We start from the raw sequence: 21,941 nt of genomic DNA, 5'->3' as shown, positions 1-21,941 counted from the left end.
TGGCTGCCACCCCAATACAGTAGAGGTAAACAAAGCTCAAGGCATGGGAAAAACAACAATGTGTCTTTCTACAATCAGTGTAACAGTAATAATAATAATAATAATGGCTTTAATTTATAAAGCACTTCATATTTGCATTCAAATCCCGAAGTGCTAACATCGTAAAAAGAATAAAAAGCAATAAATAAAAATAAATAAGTAAAAAGAATAAAATAAGATAAAAGGGTGATAATAAGTAAATAAAAGGTCTAGGGAAAGGCTCTATTGAAGAGGTGGGTTTTAAGGCCTTTTTAAAAACCTCCCGGTCTGTGGGATGCTCTCATCGTGGTCGGGGAGAGCGTTCACAGACTGGGGGCAGGCCGAGCAGAAGGCCCCGGTCCTCCCATCAGGTACGGGCTTTAGTCCTCGGGGGTTTGAGGAGTTGAGTTGCTGGAGCGGGCTGTGCCGCACGGAGGTAAGCGGGGGTGGAGGAGTTCCTTGAGGTATGGAAGGGGCTGTACCATAGATACCACTGGTGGTGGCTCCAGGACGGAGACCTTGAATTCGATCCTCAATTCCACGGGGAGCCAGTGTAGTGATTTCAGGATGGGGGTGATATGATCATATTTGCGCACCCTCATCAGGATCCTAGCAGCGCTGTTCTGGATGTACTGGAGCCTCTGGATGCTTTTCTTAGGGATCCCGATGAGGAGTGCATTGCAGTAGTCCAGCCTTGAGGAGACAAAGGCGTGGACTAGCTTTTCCGCGTCAGACAGAGTGAGTGAGGGGCGGAGTTTGGCGATGTTCCTGAGGTGATAGAAGGAGTTTTTGCACAGCTGTTTAATGTGGGCCTCAAAGGTCAGATGGGCGTCCATTTTCACACCCAAGTTGGTGACTGTTGAGGAGAGGGTAATGTCCTGGCCGGAGAAGGTGATGGTCGTGATGGTGGATGACCGAACCTGATGTGGGAAGTAGTTTTCCGTGGGAAAAATTACAACAGATACAAACTTATTTTCACCTTCACTGTATCTGCATGACTGCATATTGTTGGCCATAACAGAGAAAATAGATGATTTTTGTAATTTAAGGGCATTTTCTCCTAATTATTTTAACTCTTGCAGATTCATAAATCTCCTGAGGCCTGGATGTGGAGTATAGCTGCAGCCCATAATCCATGAATGTTTGCTTACCTCTGCATGCCACTGCCAGCTTGTTAAATGTGTTAAACATGATAACCTACAACAAATTGCAAATAATCCCCACGGGAGACCAAAACTCGGCAAAGAATCACACTTCCTCAGATAATAGGAAGTGTTGGAGGTGGCAAGCAAAGGGATTGTCAATTAAATCTGATCTCTCATGCTCAATCATTACAGCAACATATTGTGTTTGCATTCTCCTGCACATTGCTTTGTAAGAATCACTTCAACTCAGGAAGAAAATCATTATTAGACAGTTTGGACGTACAGGCTTTTTATTATTAAAGATGATAAACCATTAGAATGTGACATTTTCAGCAATTAGAAAACTTTGCAACTGATGGAAATGGGGATTTGTAGGTCTTACACGGCCGACCTAACAGGGAAATGTGGGATACAAAAGGATTTACGAACAATTCAGAGAACTTGAGGAACTATAAGCTACTCTTTGAACTTTCTAAACAAGTTTGGCACTCCTCTAAACATACTTATCCTCACAAGGTTAAAAACTAGATGGATTTAACGTCAGGCAAAAAGCTGCTTTTGTTTTCTGCAGATGTGATTTTGTCTCCATTATGCAGCACCGGCTGTGAGCTCCGGAGTTTGCTCAAGCAACCTTCAGCACACAAAGTGCCTTCCGTACTCGAAGCAAACGACAGTTTTTGAACAAAATAGGCAGGTCTTTAGTATTTATTCTATAATGATGCAAAACTGAACTCCAGACATACAGGGTCTGATTAGCTCTTAACCAGCGCTCATTGGGCTCATAAGAGCTGTTGTATCTGTTGTAAATTTGTTCATGCTGCCCTTCTTGGCCAGGTCACTCTTGGAAAAGAGATTTTAATCTCAATGAGTCTTTTACCTGGTTAAATAAAGGATATAAGTAGTAATTGGACATCCAGTACACGACAACTGTGTCAAAAATAAGCATCATAATATGTATCTATAAATATCTATCTGCAAGACTTGGTCCATTCCAGGGGGTTCATATTATGAAGTGATGATTGTTCATTTGATCACTTGAATAATATTTGTAATATATTGTCAATCATTTGGGATTCATTTTGTACACCTCTCGTTGTTTTAATGCGAGAGATACTGAGTCTAGGAAAAGCCAAAATACACGACTTGGGGTACAATGTAAATGACCTGAGGATGAAACACTCGATTACCATTTATTTCACCATTATCAGTTACCAATATTATAAAATAGCATCATTGCAGTCGACAACAATGGGTTAAAACAATCCTAATGTATTTGTAGTATACCTAGGCTTTGCTATTCATATGATTTACAGCTGAAGAGGAGTATAGGAATAAAATATTACGTCAGGTAATATTCAAAACTATGGAAGAACTGTACTCCGGTTTCAAAGTGGGAGAGTGAATAATGCTTCCTGCAGAATGAAAAATGACAGAATCACATCTAACAGTTCTGGACTAAATCATCACGTTACCACTCACAGTAGGCTACTCATTTTCTAAGCTAAGGTTTCCTCCTCATCTCTGGACCAAACAGTCGTTATACAAAAATCTAGGATTTTAGGAGTGCACAAAGTTTTCCATACTGTAACCTTGGCCTCCATCAGCGCCTAAAAATCCCTGTATAATCCCCCATAGTTTACGTTAAAGTTAAGTTTTAGCAAAAGGATGAGCGTAGTGTGAGTAATGACTCATCCCGATGCCCAATAGAGCAGTCCTTATTTCCGTTGAAAATAAAAGTCTTGCTATGCACAATTTCAAATGTGTACTTTATGTCTGAAAGCCCGGTCCCACCCAACAGTGCCAGTCCATATCAATTACACTTCACACTGACAATAAATAGCATTTCATTAGGGCTCAGACATTATCATCAAATATTAAAAGGGAGTTATTCAGTGAGCACAAATGCACTCACAAACCCTGTTACAGGCTCCAAACTGCTGGCAACATAAAATCTACTCCCACACACATACTGTACTGTATAGTCAGTATGAAATGGTTCAGATGTCAGAGCGGGAGTGAACTCTGTAATTTATATCATTAATTGTCTGCTCTGTTGAAATGTTTTAGTTTGTTTGAATAACTTAAAGCATACATTATTATACAGATGAAGTAGTTTCATCAATACACAGATTTGAAGGTCTATTTGTTATACTTTTGTGGTAGTGCCAGGTTGATAATATCTACAGAGATATGTGAGAAGTAACTTTAAATCATTACAATTTAAAATGAATTTAAAGAAATTGTATTTGGCGTCTTTCTTTGCTCGTCTTACCTCAGTGTGTATGAAATAGTGTTAGTCTGTGCTGTAAACTCAGGTAAGCTTTCTAGGAATATGTATGCTAAAAGCATGGCTGTATAATTAGGTCTCATTAGCATTTTGATTTAATGTAAATGTTGTTATTTTTATTGCTTCCTGTGCATTATACATATCATAATGTAATCATAATCATAATGTCTTCTGTGATGATGATGACTGATAGCATTGATTAAAAAAGAAACCTTGTATATCAGACATTGCTATGGCAGTGGAATAAAAATGAGATCAGTGTTGTGCTGCGGGTTTATTTAATAGAATGTTTAAAGCTAAAGTTGTCAAAGTCATCATGTTAGTTGACTTTAAAGTGAGTGAATGGATACATGAATAAAGATGCACTCATGCACCTTTTATTGTGATAAAATAAGAAAAATAACTCAAGTAAATCATTGTAAAAAAACAAAACAGGAGGAGCCAAACAATTAAATGTAAAGTGATGAAAGAGAATGTCAAAATAACATTTGATGCACATTATATAAATATCTTAAAATCACATAGGCATCTACAGGACTAACTAACTCAGATAGTAAACCACATCTCACAGTATTCCCTGTATACTCGCCTCTAAACAGCACCTAAGGCTGAGACTGGCTACGTGTTAGACGTTTGTACATTCAAGAATGAAGTTCTCTCTTTGTGCTTATTCTACATTTTGGGTGAGACTCTCTAGGCTGCAGAATTTCAGCTAGTGTGGAATTCTTTGCAAACTTTTTACATTGCTTCAATATTTAACAGTGGTGTGTATTGGGAGTTTCTAAAATGTTACATGAAGCAGCCACTCCCAAGCAGGGAGTTGCCACACACCACACACTCATTTGAATATTTCACTGTGAGACTGTCAGAAAATATTACACTTGCAGTAATAATAAGGGTTATGTGTGATTGTATAAATGCACAACGACGAATATTGTTAGCTGAGCTGAAAGTCAATCCTTAATGCATATGATTAATAAGTCTATGACTATATATATCTATACACATCTTCTGGAAAGAATAAATAGCTGTGTTGATGAGGCCAATCTATTCATTTGAAATTCTAATCTTAACACTTGGTTACCAAGTCACCGAGTTGTTGCTTCATTAAAAAGGTTAACACTTGAGTTGTTCTTCCTGCACATTATAACTTTTTCTTTTTCACCAAGTTGTTGGTGTACAATTCCCTATTTAAATTACGAACATTTTGTTTAGTTAGTAAAGCAATGTTAAATTCAAACTGTTGTTATTATGTTGCCGTACTTAAGGAATGAGCTACTCTCTTTCACACATTGTACAATTTACTAATTTCCCACCAGTATCGGTTATTTCCTCAGATCAGGTCTGTGCTGATAGCCAAAGCCCAGTTAATAATATCAATATCTGGCCGGACAAAGTGGGATCTGTGCACCCCTAGATACAGTCCTAGTTTCACAAGTGGAAGCCCCCTCCCATAATGCCCCATTCAGCTGTCAGATAATTGGATAGTAAACTAGATGCGGATAAACAAGATTATTTGTTCTCTTTTAATTTGTCATGCTTCTCTGTGGTCAAAGTCAACTGAACTGTCAGGAACCTATGAGCTCATTTCCATATTGTTTGGAGTTGTATAATGACTCAAAATTAGCTTCTAATTAAATTTGAGGAATTCACACTTCAGTGCAGACAGTGTGTGTGTGTGTGTGTGTGTGTGTGTGTGTGTGTGTGTGTGTGTGTGTGTGTGTGTGTGTGTGTGTGTGTGTGTGTGTGTGTGTGTGTGTGTGTGTGTGCAAACGTCTGAGTGTGTGAGGCGTCCACTGACATTCATTTAGTAGTTCTTCACGGAGGAGGCAGAACATAATGGGTGATACACTCAAGCGAAAACACATCATCAAGGATCAGGTTCACTTTGAGCGAAGGTAAAAGTTGTTTATCAGATCAAGATTGAAGCTACAAGAATTATATTATTTGGTTCGGCAGTTTTTTCACAGAACCAGTGACTGATTTGAATGTGATCACAATAACTCTAGGTAATAATTCAATGAAACTTTGGTAAGTTTGCCCAAAGCCACCTCTGTCTGACAGTGAAATACATCTCCTACTTATTTGAAAACCAGTTTACAAGTTCGATACAAAAAAACTGTGTAGCCAGGTTTTAGTTGTATCGATTCGGTTGTTTCTACACCCTCGGCATTTCAAATGTGTTTTTTCTCCACTTTGTCATAACCTGCCAGCTATACTGCGAGGTGCCTGGTCTGAAAGATGACTTGCAAGTTAACAATCACCAAACATGTGGAATGCAGCAAAGCATTCCACACATTTAGTTTTTCTTTTCCTCTTCTCGTCATTTCTTATATGCAGACTCTAAATTGCATTTTTCACTATTCAACTAGCTTCTGTTGTCCCATTTTATTTATCTTCTTGTTGATTGTTGATTGCACTTTAAGCTCATAGGCAGTTTGCTAATTTAATGCACAATGTAAGTGCATTCCTGTAAACTATTCAGCTATTTCGGCTTCACCGAGGCAGATGGTTCCATTTGTATGTGGTCGTTAAACCACATGTCCTCCTCGCCAATCGGTTATTTGAATTTGCATTTAAATGTGTTTGACCTTGAGACTTTGCACACGCCACCTCCTCTGTGTTGCTTCACACCTTTAATTGGCTAATTATTTTGGGTTTTGTGCTCAGCCCGCTTCATTATACTTTGTGTTTGTTTTTGCTTTCTCACGGGTTGCTGGTGAGAGGTGATTAGGTATGAGATTTGTAAGTGTCGGATTTTCTCAGTAATTGTGTTTTCAAAGATTGCGTGAATTATCTTGAAATTTGGCAAACAAAGTCAGAACTGTAACTTTTGATAAAGTGGTTGGTCTGGTTTTGGCCTGCCCTGCTGTAAAAGTAATCAGGTTGGAAGATTACCATTGTCTACATTGACAAACTGACTGTAGTTGGGTATTTTGGAATTAAACAAATATAGTAAAAAGTATCTTGGAAAGTCTTGAAGGTGCTCACGGCAGATTAGTTTTTGCAGTCGACCACTGATCTCAGCACAAAGACAGAACAGGTTGCAGGTAAAAATGTGAGCCAAGACTGAAAATGCTGTGTGTAATAAAAAAAATATTGGTGCATTGCTGTCTGTTAACATAGGCTTTTGAAGCTTTGGAGGCTTTATAAAGCTCTAAGAGGCAGAGGTGCTTTGTTTGCTCATCAACAACTCAAATGTGTCAAATGTTTCTCACAGTAATTGACAGTTTGTGAAACATACTCTATTCATTTGGTGATGTAGCTGATGGATGATGACATTTGTCTTGTACATAGGATGGAATTGCATGTGACAAATCATGCAGGAAGAGCCTGTAATGAAGAAACATGTAGAAATACAGAAAGATACCTTGTAACCTTAAAGCTCAGCATTATAGCATATCTGTCTGGGTTACAAAGATGAAGCCATTTTAAGGGAGAACAAAAGCTTATACTTGTTAACTATAGGGCAGAGGACAGTGCACTGAATATATAAGATTTAGTTGGATACAACATAAATCCAGGGATTACACTGCCTGAACATAAAATCACTCCATAATCAAGTATAACTGCACCAATGAACAACTGAAAACTAAATTCATTATAAAAAAACATTGTGGCCCACCTGTCATGTGGTTCCCCACACAGAAAGATATCCTTTAAATTATTAGCTTGTTGATGCATCTATGTTTTCTGTAACAACGTTTTAATTCCACATCAATCAAGGCTTTTGAGCCACCTTGCAAGCGATCTGCTCCTTCCCATCAGGAACATTAGCATGCGGTGATGATCCCTGCAGCCTTATATGCCTAATGCCATTGAGCTGTCGCAACACAATAACAGTTTGTCATTTTGATCAGCCAGCCTTCCACCTGGCATAAACCATGGCCGCAATGAGAACTGTTTACATCCCAGTAAGCCGAGGACACTGATGAGAAGGCGCGTAAGCAATCAGGTTCGTTTTAGGTAACATAAATATTCGAAGCAGATGGAAATTGGCCTCTCGAGGATCAGTGATGAAAGCGTTTGCAATGGCTAAGTGCAGTTCAGGGGGAACAGGTCTCAGTCAGATATACACTCCTTTTATACTGTACCCATCATATCTGTCTCTCTCTGAGTAAGATCTGAGCACACAATACTGGTTTGCGGAGCTTTCAATGCATATGTTTTGCTTTTATTGACGATCATTACTTGATTTAAGGCCATACAAACTGGTCTGGGCCAGTTAGTTGAGTAATCAATCGAACGTGTCATCTTACTGTTAGTTTGTAGGACCTTTAATCAATTAATGTGAACAGCTTATTCACATGGCTGTTAAAGCCTACGTCCTTTTTATAGATTAAATTGCTCAAGTGTTTTCTGAGTGTTTTTTAGTTTAAAACCAGTTAACTAATCTGAATTCAAACTTCTATTTAAACATCAGGGATATGAGTTGTTCCCGCTAACATCCCTTATCTACATGCATGCACTGTTACAAATCATTCATATTTGTGTTCAGGTGTTAGTTAGGATTTCCTGATAAGGTGCTTACATGCTACAGCTTTTGATTTCAGGGTTTACAATAAGAAGGATAGGAGCAAATCCCTGCTCTGTGAAGGGGATCCTTGGAGGCAGCCACAGTTAAACAGCACTCTGCTTGTGTTGTACACACGGGTCAGACTTGACCATTACACAGATATCACGAGGGTATAATATGCATTTAAATATGTTCATTTAGGAATTAAAATGCTAATAAGCAGTCTTTATGGTGGCTAAAGGACAAATGTTAAACCTTCCCCATTATGTGAGGAAAGCCTGGTGAAGAATAACTAAAATGTGAAATGTCAAGGCACCTCTTCATCTTATTTCGGCTTTTATTAGACTTTTATTCGAAATCCATCTCCTGAAGGATGGCAATTTCTAGCTGCATGGAAAGTCCTCTCAATGTTCTCTTTCAGTTTGCTGTGTTTTGTGTGTATGATTCTGACTGTATAGCACATTGTTGCTTTCTTAAGGCTTTATGCAATACAGACAGGATATCATCATCAAGGTAAGGATGCCTTTGATAGATTGGTTGATGCATTCAGACCGAGCCTATTCATTTTGTTTACTTTCAATGCTTCTCAGTATGGAAGCGAGACCATCTGGTTGTGTGGTAACACTAAACGGCTTACCTTTCAGCAATTCAGGAAGACTCCAGGAAAAAATAATTGCAGCTTTCAGAAATTACTTTTCACGGACAGCTGACTATATTCAAATGTTTCATATTTTGCTCCTAATTACACCAAATTTTAAATGATGTTTTTACACCCTGAAATTCAATATTTGAGGTGTATAACCTTCCCAACTTATAAAAGCGAGTTTAGTTACGCTGCAATCTGTTGCAACTGGCACAGTGGAAGATGGCATTTAGTGGCTTTAATATTTAGCGCCTGAGATAAAGTTAAATAGAAGAGGACAGACATCAAATATAATTAGATTCATTGCCTGACTTAAAATCGTGTCTGAATCTTGATTTTGTTCAGCGTTCATGATTGTTTTTATAAATACTCATCCAGTGATATAAATCATTACAGCTACTGTCATGCTTAATTATATCACTAGGAGTGAATTTCTCTCAAAACAGGGTCAGAATGTTCAACACTAAGAACAAGCACTGTGAAGAAATGCAATAACAAAAGAGTGATCGATGTGTAAGAGAAAGCCATGTCACATCTCCACATGACCATGGAGGAGATGCTCTGTTCCTCTTTCTGCACCAGGTACTGTATGAAGAAAACATTATACTTCATTTCAATAGCCTTTGCCCTACCTGAATTTTGGTGTTGTGTTATCGCAACAATAAAAGTTGCAGACCGTTTAACAGAGGGGGGGCATGACCCTATTCTCAGAGGATCCAAATCCACAACATGAAAAAATAATGAGTTCAGCTCCTAAAAAGGCAACCACAGCAGAGCAGCAGCAGGAAGCTGGGCCCACCATGGATACTGGCTGCTCTTTAAGGCCAGCGTTGCCACTCTGAATCACAGAGCTCTTTATTCAAGTGAATGTAAAGGATTAGCATATGAACACAGCCATATAATAATGTCACATGTTCTGAGATACACAAAGCCCATTGTTTATGAGATCAGCTGGTTGTATGAACAGTTGGGTTGTTGTTACCTTTTTAAAGAGAGTAGAATCGGACATGAAAAAGATCTTGAAGAATCAATAGAAGTAAAAAGGGGTTCGGAAAAATGTAAGACATGTTGGAATCAAGATTCATATCATCTAAAATTGTGCAACAATCCATTCACCAATCCACATCTGTGTCAAGCATTTTTTTAACAGTGTTCAGTTTTCTAACCCTAACCCTAACTCTATTATAAAATTCAACTACCCCCCATCTAATAATTTGTATTTATGTAGCATATTTTTAGCAGTATTACAAATAATCTAGTAGGTTATCATCAACTGGAATTGTCTGTCTTCTAGATTTTAAAGCGGTACTCAAGCATTACAAACACTTTACCAATGTAACTTTTGTTGTATTGCTGTACATGATAAAGAGACACTGAAAACCGCTTGAATTCTTTGTATTATAGTGTCAGAGGTTGATGGCTAGCCGAGTCATAACAGGTGCGATGCGTGCTCTGAATTAAATCAGATGTAGCCAAGTGAATTATTGGTTTGAAAAAATGGGGAAATGTATTTTTTTCCCCACATGATATTTCTTTAAGAATGTTCCACTGTGGCTTTTTGTCAAATGGTTCAGAGAAAAATAAAGTGCCGACCTCCATCGTCTCTTGAATTATTTCCTGTTACCGTGTATATTTTTGCACAAGGCATGCACGTAATTGTATCCTTACAGCATTGATGGATGAGACACAACAGTTAAAGTCTTACAGATCTTGTAGGTTTGTGCGGTGTTATTTTAGCACTCTCTTCCGGCTTTCCCTGTTCCTTTGAGTAGACGGATGAAGGTAGGTATGGGCACAGAGAGGCCAATGGAGTGTGGCTTGCCTCAACCCTGTCACTTTGATAGAGTGAATACATTGTGGAAGATAATGGAAACTTTCTATTCAGCGAGGGCTGGAATAAAGAGAGCCTTCCTACTCATTCATCAACATTGATTACTGTACAGCCCATGGCCTGGAAAGAGCATGGGGGCACTACTTCTCACAAAGACTCTGCTGAATTGCAGGTAGAGGAATCAGAAAACAACAAAAGTGCAATACTGGCCTTTTAAGAAACATCACCCCAATTTGTTTTAAGGTGAAACCCAACCAGATCTACGACACTGAGCTTTTGGTTTATAAGGTATACTGTATAAAGCATTGCGGAACAACCTATAATCATTATTGCTACAGGTATTTATAGGCAAATGTTTTTATTAAATATATCTGCGCAGCACAGGAGCCAAAGTTCATTTATTGCTTGACACCATAAACACTGATACTATTATGTTAATAAAGTCACAGAGAAGGTATTACATGATATTAGCACTTGAAACCAGTGATAGCTGCTCAGCCCATTCCATCATTGAGATCTTTACAGTATAGTATTCACATTAAGTTTTTAAGATATTCTTGCCCGTAAATGACTTGTTACCAACACACATTTGGCACTTTTGCTTGATAAATGACCAGGGTGGGTTTGTTTTCTGCAGATCTTTTTGCACTGTTAGTCCCACCAGCAGGTGACACAGTTTAGACATTTTAACTCCCAATGTTTTAAGCCCTTGTATGAAGGCTTGTGTGCTGCAACCCTCGTGTCCTTCACTTCAGTTGGTCTCCTTTCAAGCAAATTGAATAAGTCGGGTTGCATTCAACTCTTGTAGTGGCGTGTGTGGGGGGCTGGCAATCTGAGCTGCTGAATGTGAAGTACTTCAAGTTTCAAGTGACAATCACAAACAATCTGAGGACATTTTTCTCCTCTACTGTTTGATGAAGCCAAGGCAGCGGCGATAATTGTCATTAAATTTGAGGTGCTTAGTTTCGTCGACACGCTCCATGGTGCTTGCTTGTCAATATTTTCCTCCTCCACCTCCCTGTAGCAAATACTGTTGGCTAGAAGGCTCACCCTAGGGCTGAGCCCACTGTTCCGCACCTAATTTAGAATGTGTTCCATCAGCATTACTCAGGTGTCACGTCATATCAAACTGTGAGCTGGTTATCCCCTAAAAACTGTTTAAGCTAAACAGATGTTGTTTCCTTATTCATTTGTTTGGGCCCAAGACGACAGAAGCTGACTGCTGGCAAAGCCTGCATCAGTGGGCCGCCCTCTCAACTCCCCCTGGGTGATGTTTTTCAGTCCATATCCTGTTATATTCAGTGGAAGTAGTTGAAAAACATGGAAAAGGAAAGATAATAGCATGTTTATTCACACATTACACCACTAAACCCCTCGGCACACAAGGACTTTAAATTAAAGCATTTCTTTTAGCATTCTACAGTCTAAGGAATTGCTATTTTCTATCAAGTGGCAGTTAGTTTGATAACAACCTGGCATGTTAGCTTAATATAATTTCACCAGTGTCTGGAGCATAGTGAAGGCTATTCTCCGCCACGGCTCTATGGCCAGAGGCCTGTGATGCATACTGAACAATTCAGAGAGCAACGCTATGAAAATACAAACAGGAATTCGGGCAGTGCTGTGAATTAAAACAAAAGAAAGAACCACCATCACTCTTCCTTTATTTCAACAGTTAATGTAAAAGGTGCAATATAAAAACTGAATTCAGATGTGAAAACTGTCATATACACGTGTCACATTCATTTTGTCCAGTTTGTTAAATGCTGGTCAAACTGTTTCATTATTACAACTCTAGGCTTTTTTTATGCTGACTCACTTCTTATTGGAGAAATTAAGGTACAGTACTTATGCTTTCAGCATGTAAAGGCTTGTTCACTCTGCATTTACAAAGCAAGGCTAATAATTACACACAGCAGAAACTGACAAGAAAGGATGAAAGAAAGCTACATACATTTCTCCTCCTGATTTACTGCATGGAGTTACGTTCCAAAGCTCCAGACTCTGCGAGGTAAAAGCTTTCTTGGTGACCCGTGAAATGCCTCTACAGTATAATAGTTAACAATCAGAACAATAACAAAACTTGATGAATAACCTGTTGTGTGTTCAAAGGAGATCAAGACCCGTTTGATCAACCTGTTGAGCTGAAGTCTCAGCATGATGCCGGTTCATTGGAAAAAAAACCTTTCAGTTTTTCCAGGCAATTCTTCAAGATTCTTTCATTGCTTTTCAATTGAGAGGTATGGCAATCTCATAGCAGCATAGTTCAAAAATAACAAAGAACAGTTCTAAGTACTATATACTAAAGAAGCTAAAGTGCAGTTGGATTATTTTTTATTACATCATTTAACTATTTAAAAAGCATTAATCCATTAAATAAGACCGAGTGGTCGCACATTTATTGAAAAGTCCTTGATTAAAATGTCTCTGAAATATCTGAATAAGGTACAAGCGCAAACCAGCAGGCAGTGCCCTCAGCAAGTAAACAAAGCCGTGACTATGAAAATCAAGAATGATCTCTGTTAACAGCTGGTACTTGATGCAGTACATGCATCGGTCTGATTGGTTTGACAGCATAATGCAAGTACTGCAGTTGGCAATTCCCCCCTCCATGAAATAGTTTTAGAGGAGATTTTGGCCAGATGTGTCTCACCAAGCATCCTGCATATGCAAAGATTTGAATGAGGCTCTGGCAAAGTGGATGTCCGTTTCCTTGCACACAAACACACAAAAAAAAAAAAAGCTTTGGCACAAATCCTTTTTTAAGGTTTAAATCTCAAAAACATATATGAGAGCTCCACAAGCACTCTCAGCTTGCACGAGTTAAGCCAGATCCCAAATACCTCTCCCTTCGGCACAAGAACACTCTGCCGCTGTAGTTTTTCCTGCCATCCTTAAGATGATGTTGTGATATTAAGGAGCAGAGAGAGATATCTTGCTTCCTGTTCCTCTATACGGCTCAGGCTGTGATGAACTTATGAAGTCTTATCTGGATCACCGGGATATAGAGATCAACTTGCACTCTCTGGCTCGATGACATAAAGAATTGCATTTGACCTTCAACGTGTGGGAATTTTTCTCAATCCAAAATGGAGTCAAATTCATTATAGATCAGTCTTAATGTTAACTCATAAACTGTTTATCTCAACACCAATAACTATTGAAGTCCTTGTGTGTATCATTGATCTTTATTATTTGATGAAATTGCAATAACAGGCTGCATGATTTCCAATAGCTAGTGAACGGGGGTGCTGCAGTCAAATTTCAGCAGGCGGCTCCGGGCTTATTAAACATGTTAGACACTGGGTGGGTAGACAAATATGTCCTTCACACAGAGGATTAGACATTATCAGCTTGTGTTTCCCACAGGCAGCCCAGCCCACTCAGAGTACACCTCAGACCGCACAGTAAAACAAACAGAGAAGCCTGGAGTCAGGCGTGGCTGCTGGCAGGCCGATGAGGAAGAGCAACGAGGACGCTGGTATGCAGGTAGAGAGAGCATATCAGGGAATATTCCTGCTTATGTAGCCTGTTTTGATTAAGTCCTGTCTCTGTGTGTGTATGTGAGAGAAGGAAACACTTTTTGATCATAGCTGTTTTATTGATTTGTGTTTCCCTTATGTGGATCACTACTTAATTATTCACACTGAGTTCCACCTTCATTTTTCGTCAATATCATTATTTACATGCTGCCGTCACGATTTTCTGCCATAACACAGGTTTCTCACTCAAGCAACATGCCTTAAACAAAAACAATTATACTACTAACAACACAGTCTATAAAGTGCTTTGTTTATGAAGCAGAACGGCAAATGTTTGCAATTTTACAGACGTCAAGAGTTACACCTATTATTCCCATTGTTTGTATATGCAACATAAAAAACACACTCTTGCATTTAGCTGCTAACATTTATTTCGAGCTAATCACCTGCACTTGAGCCAACCTCACAGTGGATTCCCTGGAATTCGGTTGGCCAGGAAACAAGGAACTGTAATTGATGGAGCAGGTCATCCAATCTGGGTAGCACGCTGGGCTAGTCTCCATAGATAGCAACATACGGCAAGCGCACTTCAGAGTTAATCATGGCATTGTGGATGAATAAGGTTTGCTGGGCTTGGTAAAGCATTGCTTTGGACATATTTTCAAGGTTTGCAGATAGTACTCCTTATATGTTTTCAAAGGCAATGAACTCTGAGTGAACTATCATTTAATTACAATCACTCATCAGGTATTTAACCATTCCATTACGAACTGTGAATTGACCTTGCAGTGAACTGGTTATACTGAAGGTTGAGAATGGTTAGGCTTTTACTTTTATATCGCTGTAAGAAAATAAGCAATTAGAATAATCAAACCTGAAAGCTATATTTGACTTCCACCTCTTCAACCAACTACATAATATACAAACTAAAATAATAAGCCTCATTATAAAAATCGTTATTAAATATTAAAAAATCCTGTTAAAAAAGCAAATAGCAATAGAATATGAATGATGTATTATTTTCAATATGACAGACCTTTTGTTGTTTTGTATTGATTTTGATTTAGATGTTTGGCAATGATTCCTTTTTTTGTAACGTGGTTGTTTCAGTGGTGTTGTGAGTACATGCATGATCGGTTAAGAAATCAGAATACCTGAATGATGGTCTGGGTGACAGGTGACAACAATGCCAAATTCTACTTGAAGTTGATTAATACACTTTTTGTGTCTGCAGGGCATGGAATTACAGAAGGTTCACCGTAGGGCTTTTTTTCTTTCCAATTAAGTTTGTTTGCTGCGGTGGGATCTAGGTCTTGCTTGTCATGACCACCCACTGGAAATGAAACTTGTCATACTCTTTTCAGTTCCACATCCACTTGATGAGATAAAAAATAGAGTGAACGTAGGTTCAAAGACTTGCTAAGATAAATCTGTCTGAACTCTCCCATTATGTGCCAAGTGGGACACAGTGATTAAATCTGCTGTTGACTCGTGGGTTTATCAGCAGTCACATTGCCCTTGGCGAGGCCTCCTGTTGCTTGACTAAAGCACCGCTTGTGGCCATGTTTGTCTTCCTTGAAAATATATTAGCCTCAATAATTGAGATGGCATACAGTTGGCATACAGGCTCCGACGTCCTATTTCAAGGCTATTTCCCAGCACTCCACAAAACAAATTATATTTATTTCCAAAACTTCATAAGCCCTCAGCTTTCAATCTTGAAAGGTGTGTATTACATACTAATGTATTATAAAATAACACTTACCCTACCAGGTATGGGTTTGTCGGTTGCTGCACGTTTTAGCTTGTCTTCCATCAAGTTTAGATTGCTGCACTGTTTGTAAAGACAGTCAATAGTTACATACTATCAACACTAGCATATATTTCTAGTACAGTGGGGCAAAAAAGTATTTAGTCAGCCACCAATTGTGCAAGTTCTCCCACTTAAAAAGATGAGAGAGGCCTGTAATTTTCATCCTAGGTATACCTAAACTATGAGAGACAAAATGAGAAAAATCACATTGTCTGGTTTTTAAAGAATTTATTTGCAAATTATGGTGGAAAATAAGTATTTGGTCAATCACAAAAGTTAATCTCAATACTTTGTTATATACCCTTTGTTGGCAATGACAGAGGTCAAACGTCTTCTGTAAGTCTTCACAAGGTTTTCACACACTGTTGCTGGTATTTTGGCCCATTCCTCCATGCAGATCTCCTCTAGAGCAGTGATGTTTTGGGGCTGTCGCTGGGCAACAAAGACTTTCAACTCCCTCCAAAGATTTTCTATGGGGTTGAGATCTGGAGACTGGCTAGGCCACTCCAGGACCTTGAAATGCTTCTTACGAAGCCACTCCTTCGTTGCCCGGGCGGTGTGTTTGGGATCATTGTCATGCTGAAAGACCCAGCCACGTTTCATCTTCAATGCCCTTGCTGGTGGAAGGAGGTTGTCACTCAAAATCTCACGATACATGGCCCCATTCATTCTTTCCTTTACACGGATCAGTCGTCCTGGTCCCTTTGCATAAAAACAGCCCCAAAGCATGATGTTTCCACCCCCATGTTTCACAGTAGGTATGGTGTTCTTTGGATGCAACTCAGCATTCTTTCTCCTCCAAACACGTCTAGTTGAGTTTTTACCAAAAAGTTCTATTTTGGTTTCATCTGACCATATGACATTCTCCCAATCCTCTTCTGGATCATCTAAATGCTCTCTAGCAAACTTCAGACAGGCCTGGACATGTACTGGCTTAAGCAGGGGGACACGTCTGGCACTGCAGGATTTGAGTCCCTGGCGGCGTAGTGTGTTACTGATGGTAGCCTTTGTTACTTTGGTCCCGGCTCTCTTCAGGTCATTGACTAGGTCCCCCCGTGTGGTTTTTGGATTTTTGCTCACCGTTCTTGTGATCATTTCGACCCCACGGGGTGAGATCTTGCGTGGAGCCCCAGATCGAGGGAGATTATCAGTGGTCTTGTATGTCTTCCATTTTCTAATAATTGCTCCCACAGTTGATTTCTTCACACCAAACTGCTTACCTATTGCAGATTCAGTCTTCCCAGCCTGGTGCAGGTCTACAATTTAGTTTCTGGTGTCCTTTGACAGCTCTTTGGTCTTGGCCATAGTGGAGTTTGGAGTGTGACTGTTTGAGGTTGTGGACAGGTGTCTTTTATACTGATCATGAGTTGAGGACAGAGGAGGCTCTTAAAGAAGAAGTTACAGGTCTGTGAGAGCCAGAAATCTTGTTTGTTTGTAGGTGACCACCATAATTTGCAAATAAATTATTAAAAAATCAGTCAATGTGATTTTCTGGATTCTTTTTCTCATTTTGTCTCTCATAGTTGAGGTATACCTAGGATGAAAATTACAGGCTTCTCTCATCTTTTTAAGTAGGAGAACTTGCACAATTGGTGGCTGACTAAATACTTTTTTGCACCACTGTATATTCCTCTCACAAACAACTCTTGAAAGGTATTCATTATTAAGTTCATCAGTCTGTTTTCACTGGCTTTAGTCATTTAATTGCAGAAATGATTGTTGTTGAGAGTACAACACTGACATAAGGTTGGTGGCAGACAAAATATGACATCTATCTTACCTGATTGTTGGAAGCTTGTATAAACAACCCCATTATAATCAGGGAGATTGAGCAAACTTTAGATTTGTGTTTGCTCTGCTGCTGTAAGCTCTGTCTTTTATTAAGTGTGCAGTTTGACCTGAAAATCACCAAAAAATCAGGCTTCGAGGGCTCTCGAAAAGCTCAGAAAAACATGTTTAATTTGAAGAAGGCCGCTTCTCTACAGCTGAGGTAGAGGTGCAGATCTTTATCGACAGAAGAACTGAAAGGAATATGACTTTTGTATACAAATATAGCTTCACCATTTTATTTTCTTCATTAAAGCATGAAACACTTAAAACATTATCACATTGATGGTCATTTTCTCACTCAAAACACAGTATCATTCCAATTAACATTTTAATAACTTATTTGTACTTAAACTGAATTGTTCATAGTCCATAGTTAAGTTGGAGAAATGGAGATAGATGCAATGGTTACATGATCACTCAAGATAAAGATGTTGTTGTTTTTGTATATTTTGCATCAACAATATATATTTGTTTCATTTAACAAAGACCAGGCTATATTGCACTTACTGGAAATGGGTCTACAAAGCTGTGCACTTTTATGCTGTTTTTCCAACACAGTTGATGTAATTAAATGATCTTGTGATGTTCTTCTGTCTTTATTGCTGCTGGGCAGTCTGCTGGCAGTCCAGTGATGAAGCAGACAGTTTTGAGATGAAATCAATGTGCAGAACACCACTTTATGTTCTGAATTTAGTTATCCAACTACGGCAACATGACATCGCTAAGGCTCTGCTCTCACAAAGTGGATTATTATTTGTTTTATCTATATTTTGCCAGTGTCTTAAACATGTGCCAGAGAGTGCATCTGTCTGTGCCGTCTTATATTTGGAACTAGTGGCTGACAGTTTAGTTACAAGGACACTACAGCAGAGTGTCACTGCAACCCTTTTCAGACCAGGCAGATGTCATAAGCCAAAGATTATGCCAACCAGCAGTCTATGAAATGGCAGATGGGTGGAAATTTGTGAGCATCTGATTGGCTATTTGCTATAACTGTTATATTCCTAATTACTTATCCTCTTGGATCATTACAACCTGATGTTACCATTGAGCAAGAGGTGCTATTGATAAATGACTGACTGCTGGAATTGGTGTTTTGTTTTTTAAATGGAACCTGATTTACATAATATTATGACATGAATACAAAAGTTAATAGTTTGTTGGTTATAGCCTGATATACATCACATTGTCTTAAATTAGACCATTCAAATAAATGTATCAGCATTTAACTGATGTATGCTTTAAACCCCTTTTGGATTCCTTATTCAATTATGGCTGAATTGTCAGGGGCTATGAGAGAATGAGACTCCACTGATGTTGAATAATTAGATTAAGACAATAATAGGATTCAATATATTTCTTTGTCCTCTGTGGCAGATATTTTAATAGGAGTTGAGACCCTACCAAGCCATTAGCCAGATGGGTGAGAGTAACTTCATCTCCAAACAATGTCTTCAATGAAGCTAATGACCTAATTAGCTTCATAATACAGGACACACCGTACACTGAGTCACAAATGATACTGTATGTTTTATTGCAGTTCTCAATTAAGTGTAATCATACTTTTTTGTGTGACAAAAGTAAAACAGTGACACTTTAATGAGAGGCCAAATGACACATCCTGTTAAACAAAATACACACATTTATGAAATATTGATCTGAACTAGGAGGACTATTCTAGTTGATGGCATTATGATCTGTCTGACAAACTCTGTCAGTAAAGATAAAAGCCTCTAAAATAAACCTCTTGAATTAAATTCTATAAACGATTTCAAAATAAGACTGATTACGAGGTGATACCCTCCTCAGTTAATCTCCCTTCTCTGTGTTAAGTGATTTTGAAAAGGAGCCTTTTCCATAAAGCATCTTGAACCCCCGTTGGTGCCATCGTGGAGTTTGCTCATCTGGCGACGTAACATGGATAGTTTGTGTTGAGATACAACTGATTAGCTTTTGTTTACTGAAATGTAGTCTGCTTTGACATGCAGCTCTGTTGATTCAGGAAGTAAAGTGTGATGGGCTTGGCACATGGTGGGGGACGGAAGATAGAGCCTGACGATGTTGACGTTTTGAAAGAATCACAGTCAAGAATGACTCAAATACAGCCTCAGAGATTTTACTGGTCCAAAAGAATGGCGAGTAGACCAGAGGCCTGTACTACGAAGCCAGTTCAACATACCCTGGAAATCTTTGGTCTATATCCGGCTTAACTAACCCTAACAAACGCTATCTCGCTAAACGGTCATACGATGCTGGTTATCAGCTCAGTAACTCAAGCCAGGTTTTCTGTTTTCGGCTAAGGGCGCGTTCACATGAAAGGGGCGGGGTTAGCAACATTTGACCAATCAGAAACCTGGAGAAGCGTACTGACAGCGTCAACTTAAAGGGGACCTATCATGCAAAATGCACTCTTGTACATCTTTTATACATTAATATGTGTCCCCGGTGTGTCAGGGAACTCACCAAGTGTCAGAAAATACAACCCTCTCTCTTTTCCTCTATACCCAAATCTCTAAAAAAAAGTGGCTGTAACGGCTCTGATACAGACTGATCCAGATTTGAATTATTTTCTACGTCACAAAAGGGGTGCTCCGCTTAGTGGTCAATTCTCCACCTATCACGGGAATGAGAGGTTGGGCCACGGCCGGCCATTGCCGCTCGAAAGCACTGGAGACGCTGTAGTACATATGCCAGGCCTGTAAGTGGCGCTGTAGTCTGCCACAAAAGCAGCGAAGAAGACTTCCCGCGCATGGTTGCCATGGTTGCCCTTCTGTTTATTCTCCGCTGTGGCTCTTTTTCTCCCTCCCCGAGGCAAGCGTTTGCGCCTCCTGCTTTAAAACAAATGAATAATGACTCTATATAATCATATGTAAGATCAGCATGAAGGTGTTATTTTCCCCATAATGACCAAGTCGCTGCACATTATCTCGCTTATTACATGGCCACATTCCCAACAAAGTAACGATATGACTCCCAATATTAATTGAAATGTTTTATGGATTTAGAAAATAGTTGTATGTATTGATTTCAATTGACATGTATCCGCTAAGAAAAATAATCCGTGTTACTGTTTGAACTAACGTAGCAACGGCAGGAACTGCTTCGATAGCGTTTTTGAGGAACATTTTGATTACAGATTTGAAAACATCGTTGCTTGCATTAAAAGTAGCACAATTCATTATGTCAAACCTTGGAAAGTATCTAGATATCCTGCCCTAATGCCAAAGTTAACTGGCAACCGCCCCTTCCCTTCCCGTCTTAACCGGGAACAAAGGTAGAAGGGAAAATCTTCGAAAATTTTTTCCCTTTTACATAAAAAAATAGGCCACCACCTCAAAAAACCTTTTTTATTTTTCAAAGTATAAGGAAGTTTCGGTTCCTGAAAAAAAAACAAAAACCCAAATTTTTCTTTAGTTTTTGTTTTTTTTTTTTGGTGGGCTTTGGGGCCTTTTTTTTTTTATCAAAAAAAATGCGCTTGAAGGCCCTGACTAAAAAAGCTAAATCTTCCGCCCCCCCAAGGTTGTTTATATCACAACTTTCCCTTGGGTATGGATAAATATTTCCCCGTATAAATAATGGAAAAAATAAAAAAGCTTTTAATGTTTTTTGTCCTAGGTACCCGTTAAAATCGGTAAAAGGACCTAAAGCGAGGGGGTTTTAAATTGGGTGAACAAAGAAAACCGTAACCCCCGAACCCTAAGACACCTCCCCCTTTGGGTCCCGTGGTAGAATGGGTTCCGGACCCCCGGTATACGAAATGGATGTCGCAAGAGGTCGCCGAAAGCTTGCCGTTTAACAGGGCGCCGACAGGAGGAGGACTAACCACCCTCAACCGCGTTATCGGCATCGCGGTGAAGACACTGCAGTGTTTTCACAAGTTTAGACCTAGTCAGACATAGTCTAGGCAACGTTCGGGGAAAAATTCCTCTAAACACATACCTCCTTTTTTCCTCCTCCCAACACAAAAGACTGTGAACCACCGTCAAGGGACCTTGTGGCCCCTGAGTATAAGTACATATTTTCTGCAATGTTTTCACGTAAAACGGTACTATCCAGTGCAAATTCATATATTTATAGCAAAAAAAAGTTAGTTATGGATTGTCCAGGACGGTAAATCGGCACGGAGTAAAGCTCAGATAAACGGAGAAAAGGTCACGAAAAAACGTCCCCGACTAAGACACTCGACGTTCGACTGGTGCGGGGGGACGTCCTCTCCCCTCGCACGAAACTCTAGTCGATTACCCGACAGTCTTCCCCCTCTTTTTCTCTAGAGGCAGAGGCACAAAATGAAGAATATCTTCATTCTTCCCTCTTCACTACCCCGTCTTTGGGAGGAAAAATGCGTCCGCGCAGGTCTTGTATCTGTAGTTTGCCGC

The 21,941-nt window shown here is 39.3% G+C and overlaps 1 protein-coding gene across 1 annotated transcript in view; it reads right to left on the bottom strand.

Moving 5' to 3' along the window:
- Window positions 1–398: 398 nt before the first annotated feature.
- LOC104963621 (vacuolar protein sorting-associated protein 13D-like) overlaps window positions 399–21,941 on the bottom strand; it is a 25,902-nt gene continuing 4,359 nt past the window's right edge. The window contains exons 9-10 of the mRNA XM_010792232.1: window positions 21,808–21,832; window positions 399–938 (exon numbers count right to left, since the gene is read on the bottom strand). Coding sequence (XP_010790534.1) covers window positions 399–938; window positions 21,808–21,832 — 565 coding nt within the window. The remainder of the gene's footprint in view (window positions 939–21,807; window positions 21,833–21,941) is intronic.

The sequence above is a fragment of the Notothenia coriiceps genome, unplaced genomic scaffold (assembly GCF_000735185.1).
Source record: "Notothenia coriiceps isolate Sejong01 unplaced genomic scaffold, NC01 NC01_scaffold00036395, whole genome shotgun sequence".
NCBI lineage: Eukaryota > Metazoa > Chordata > Actinopteri > Perciformes > Nototheniidae > Notothenia > Notothenia coriiceps.
Note: the sequence above shows the minus strand (reverse complement) of the source record. Positions and strands in the feature narration are given on the sequence as shown.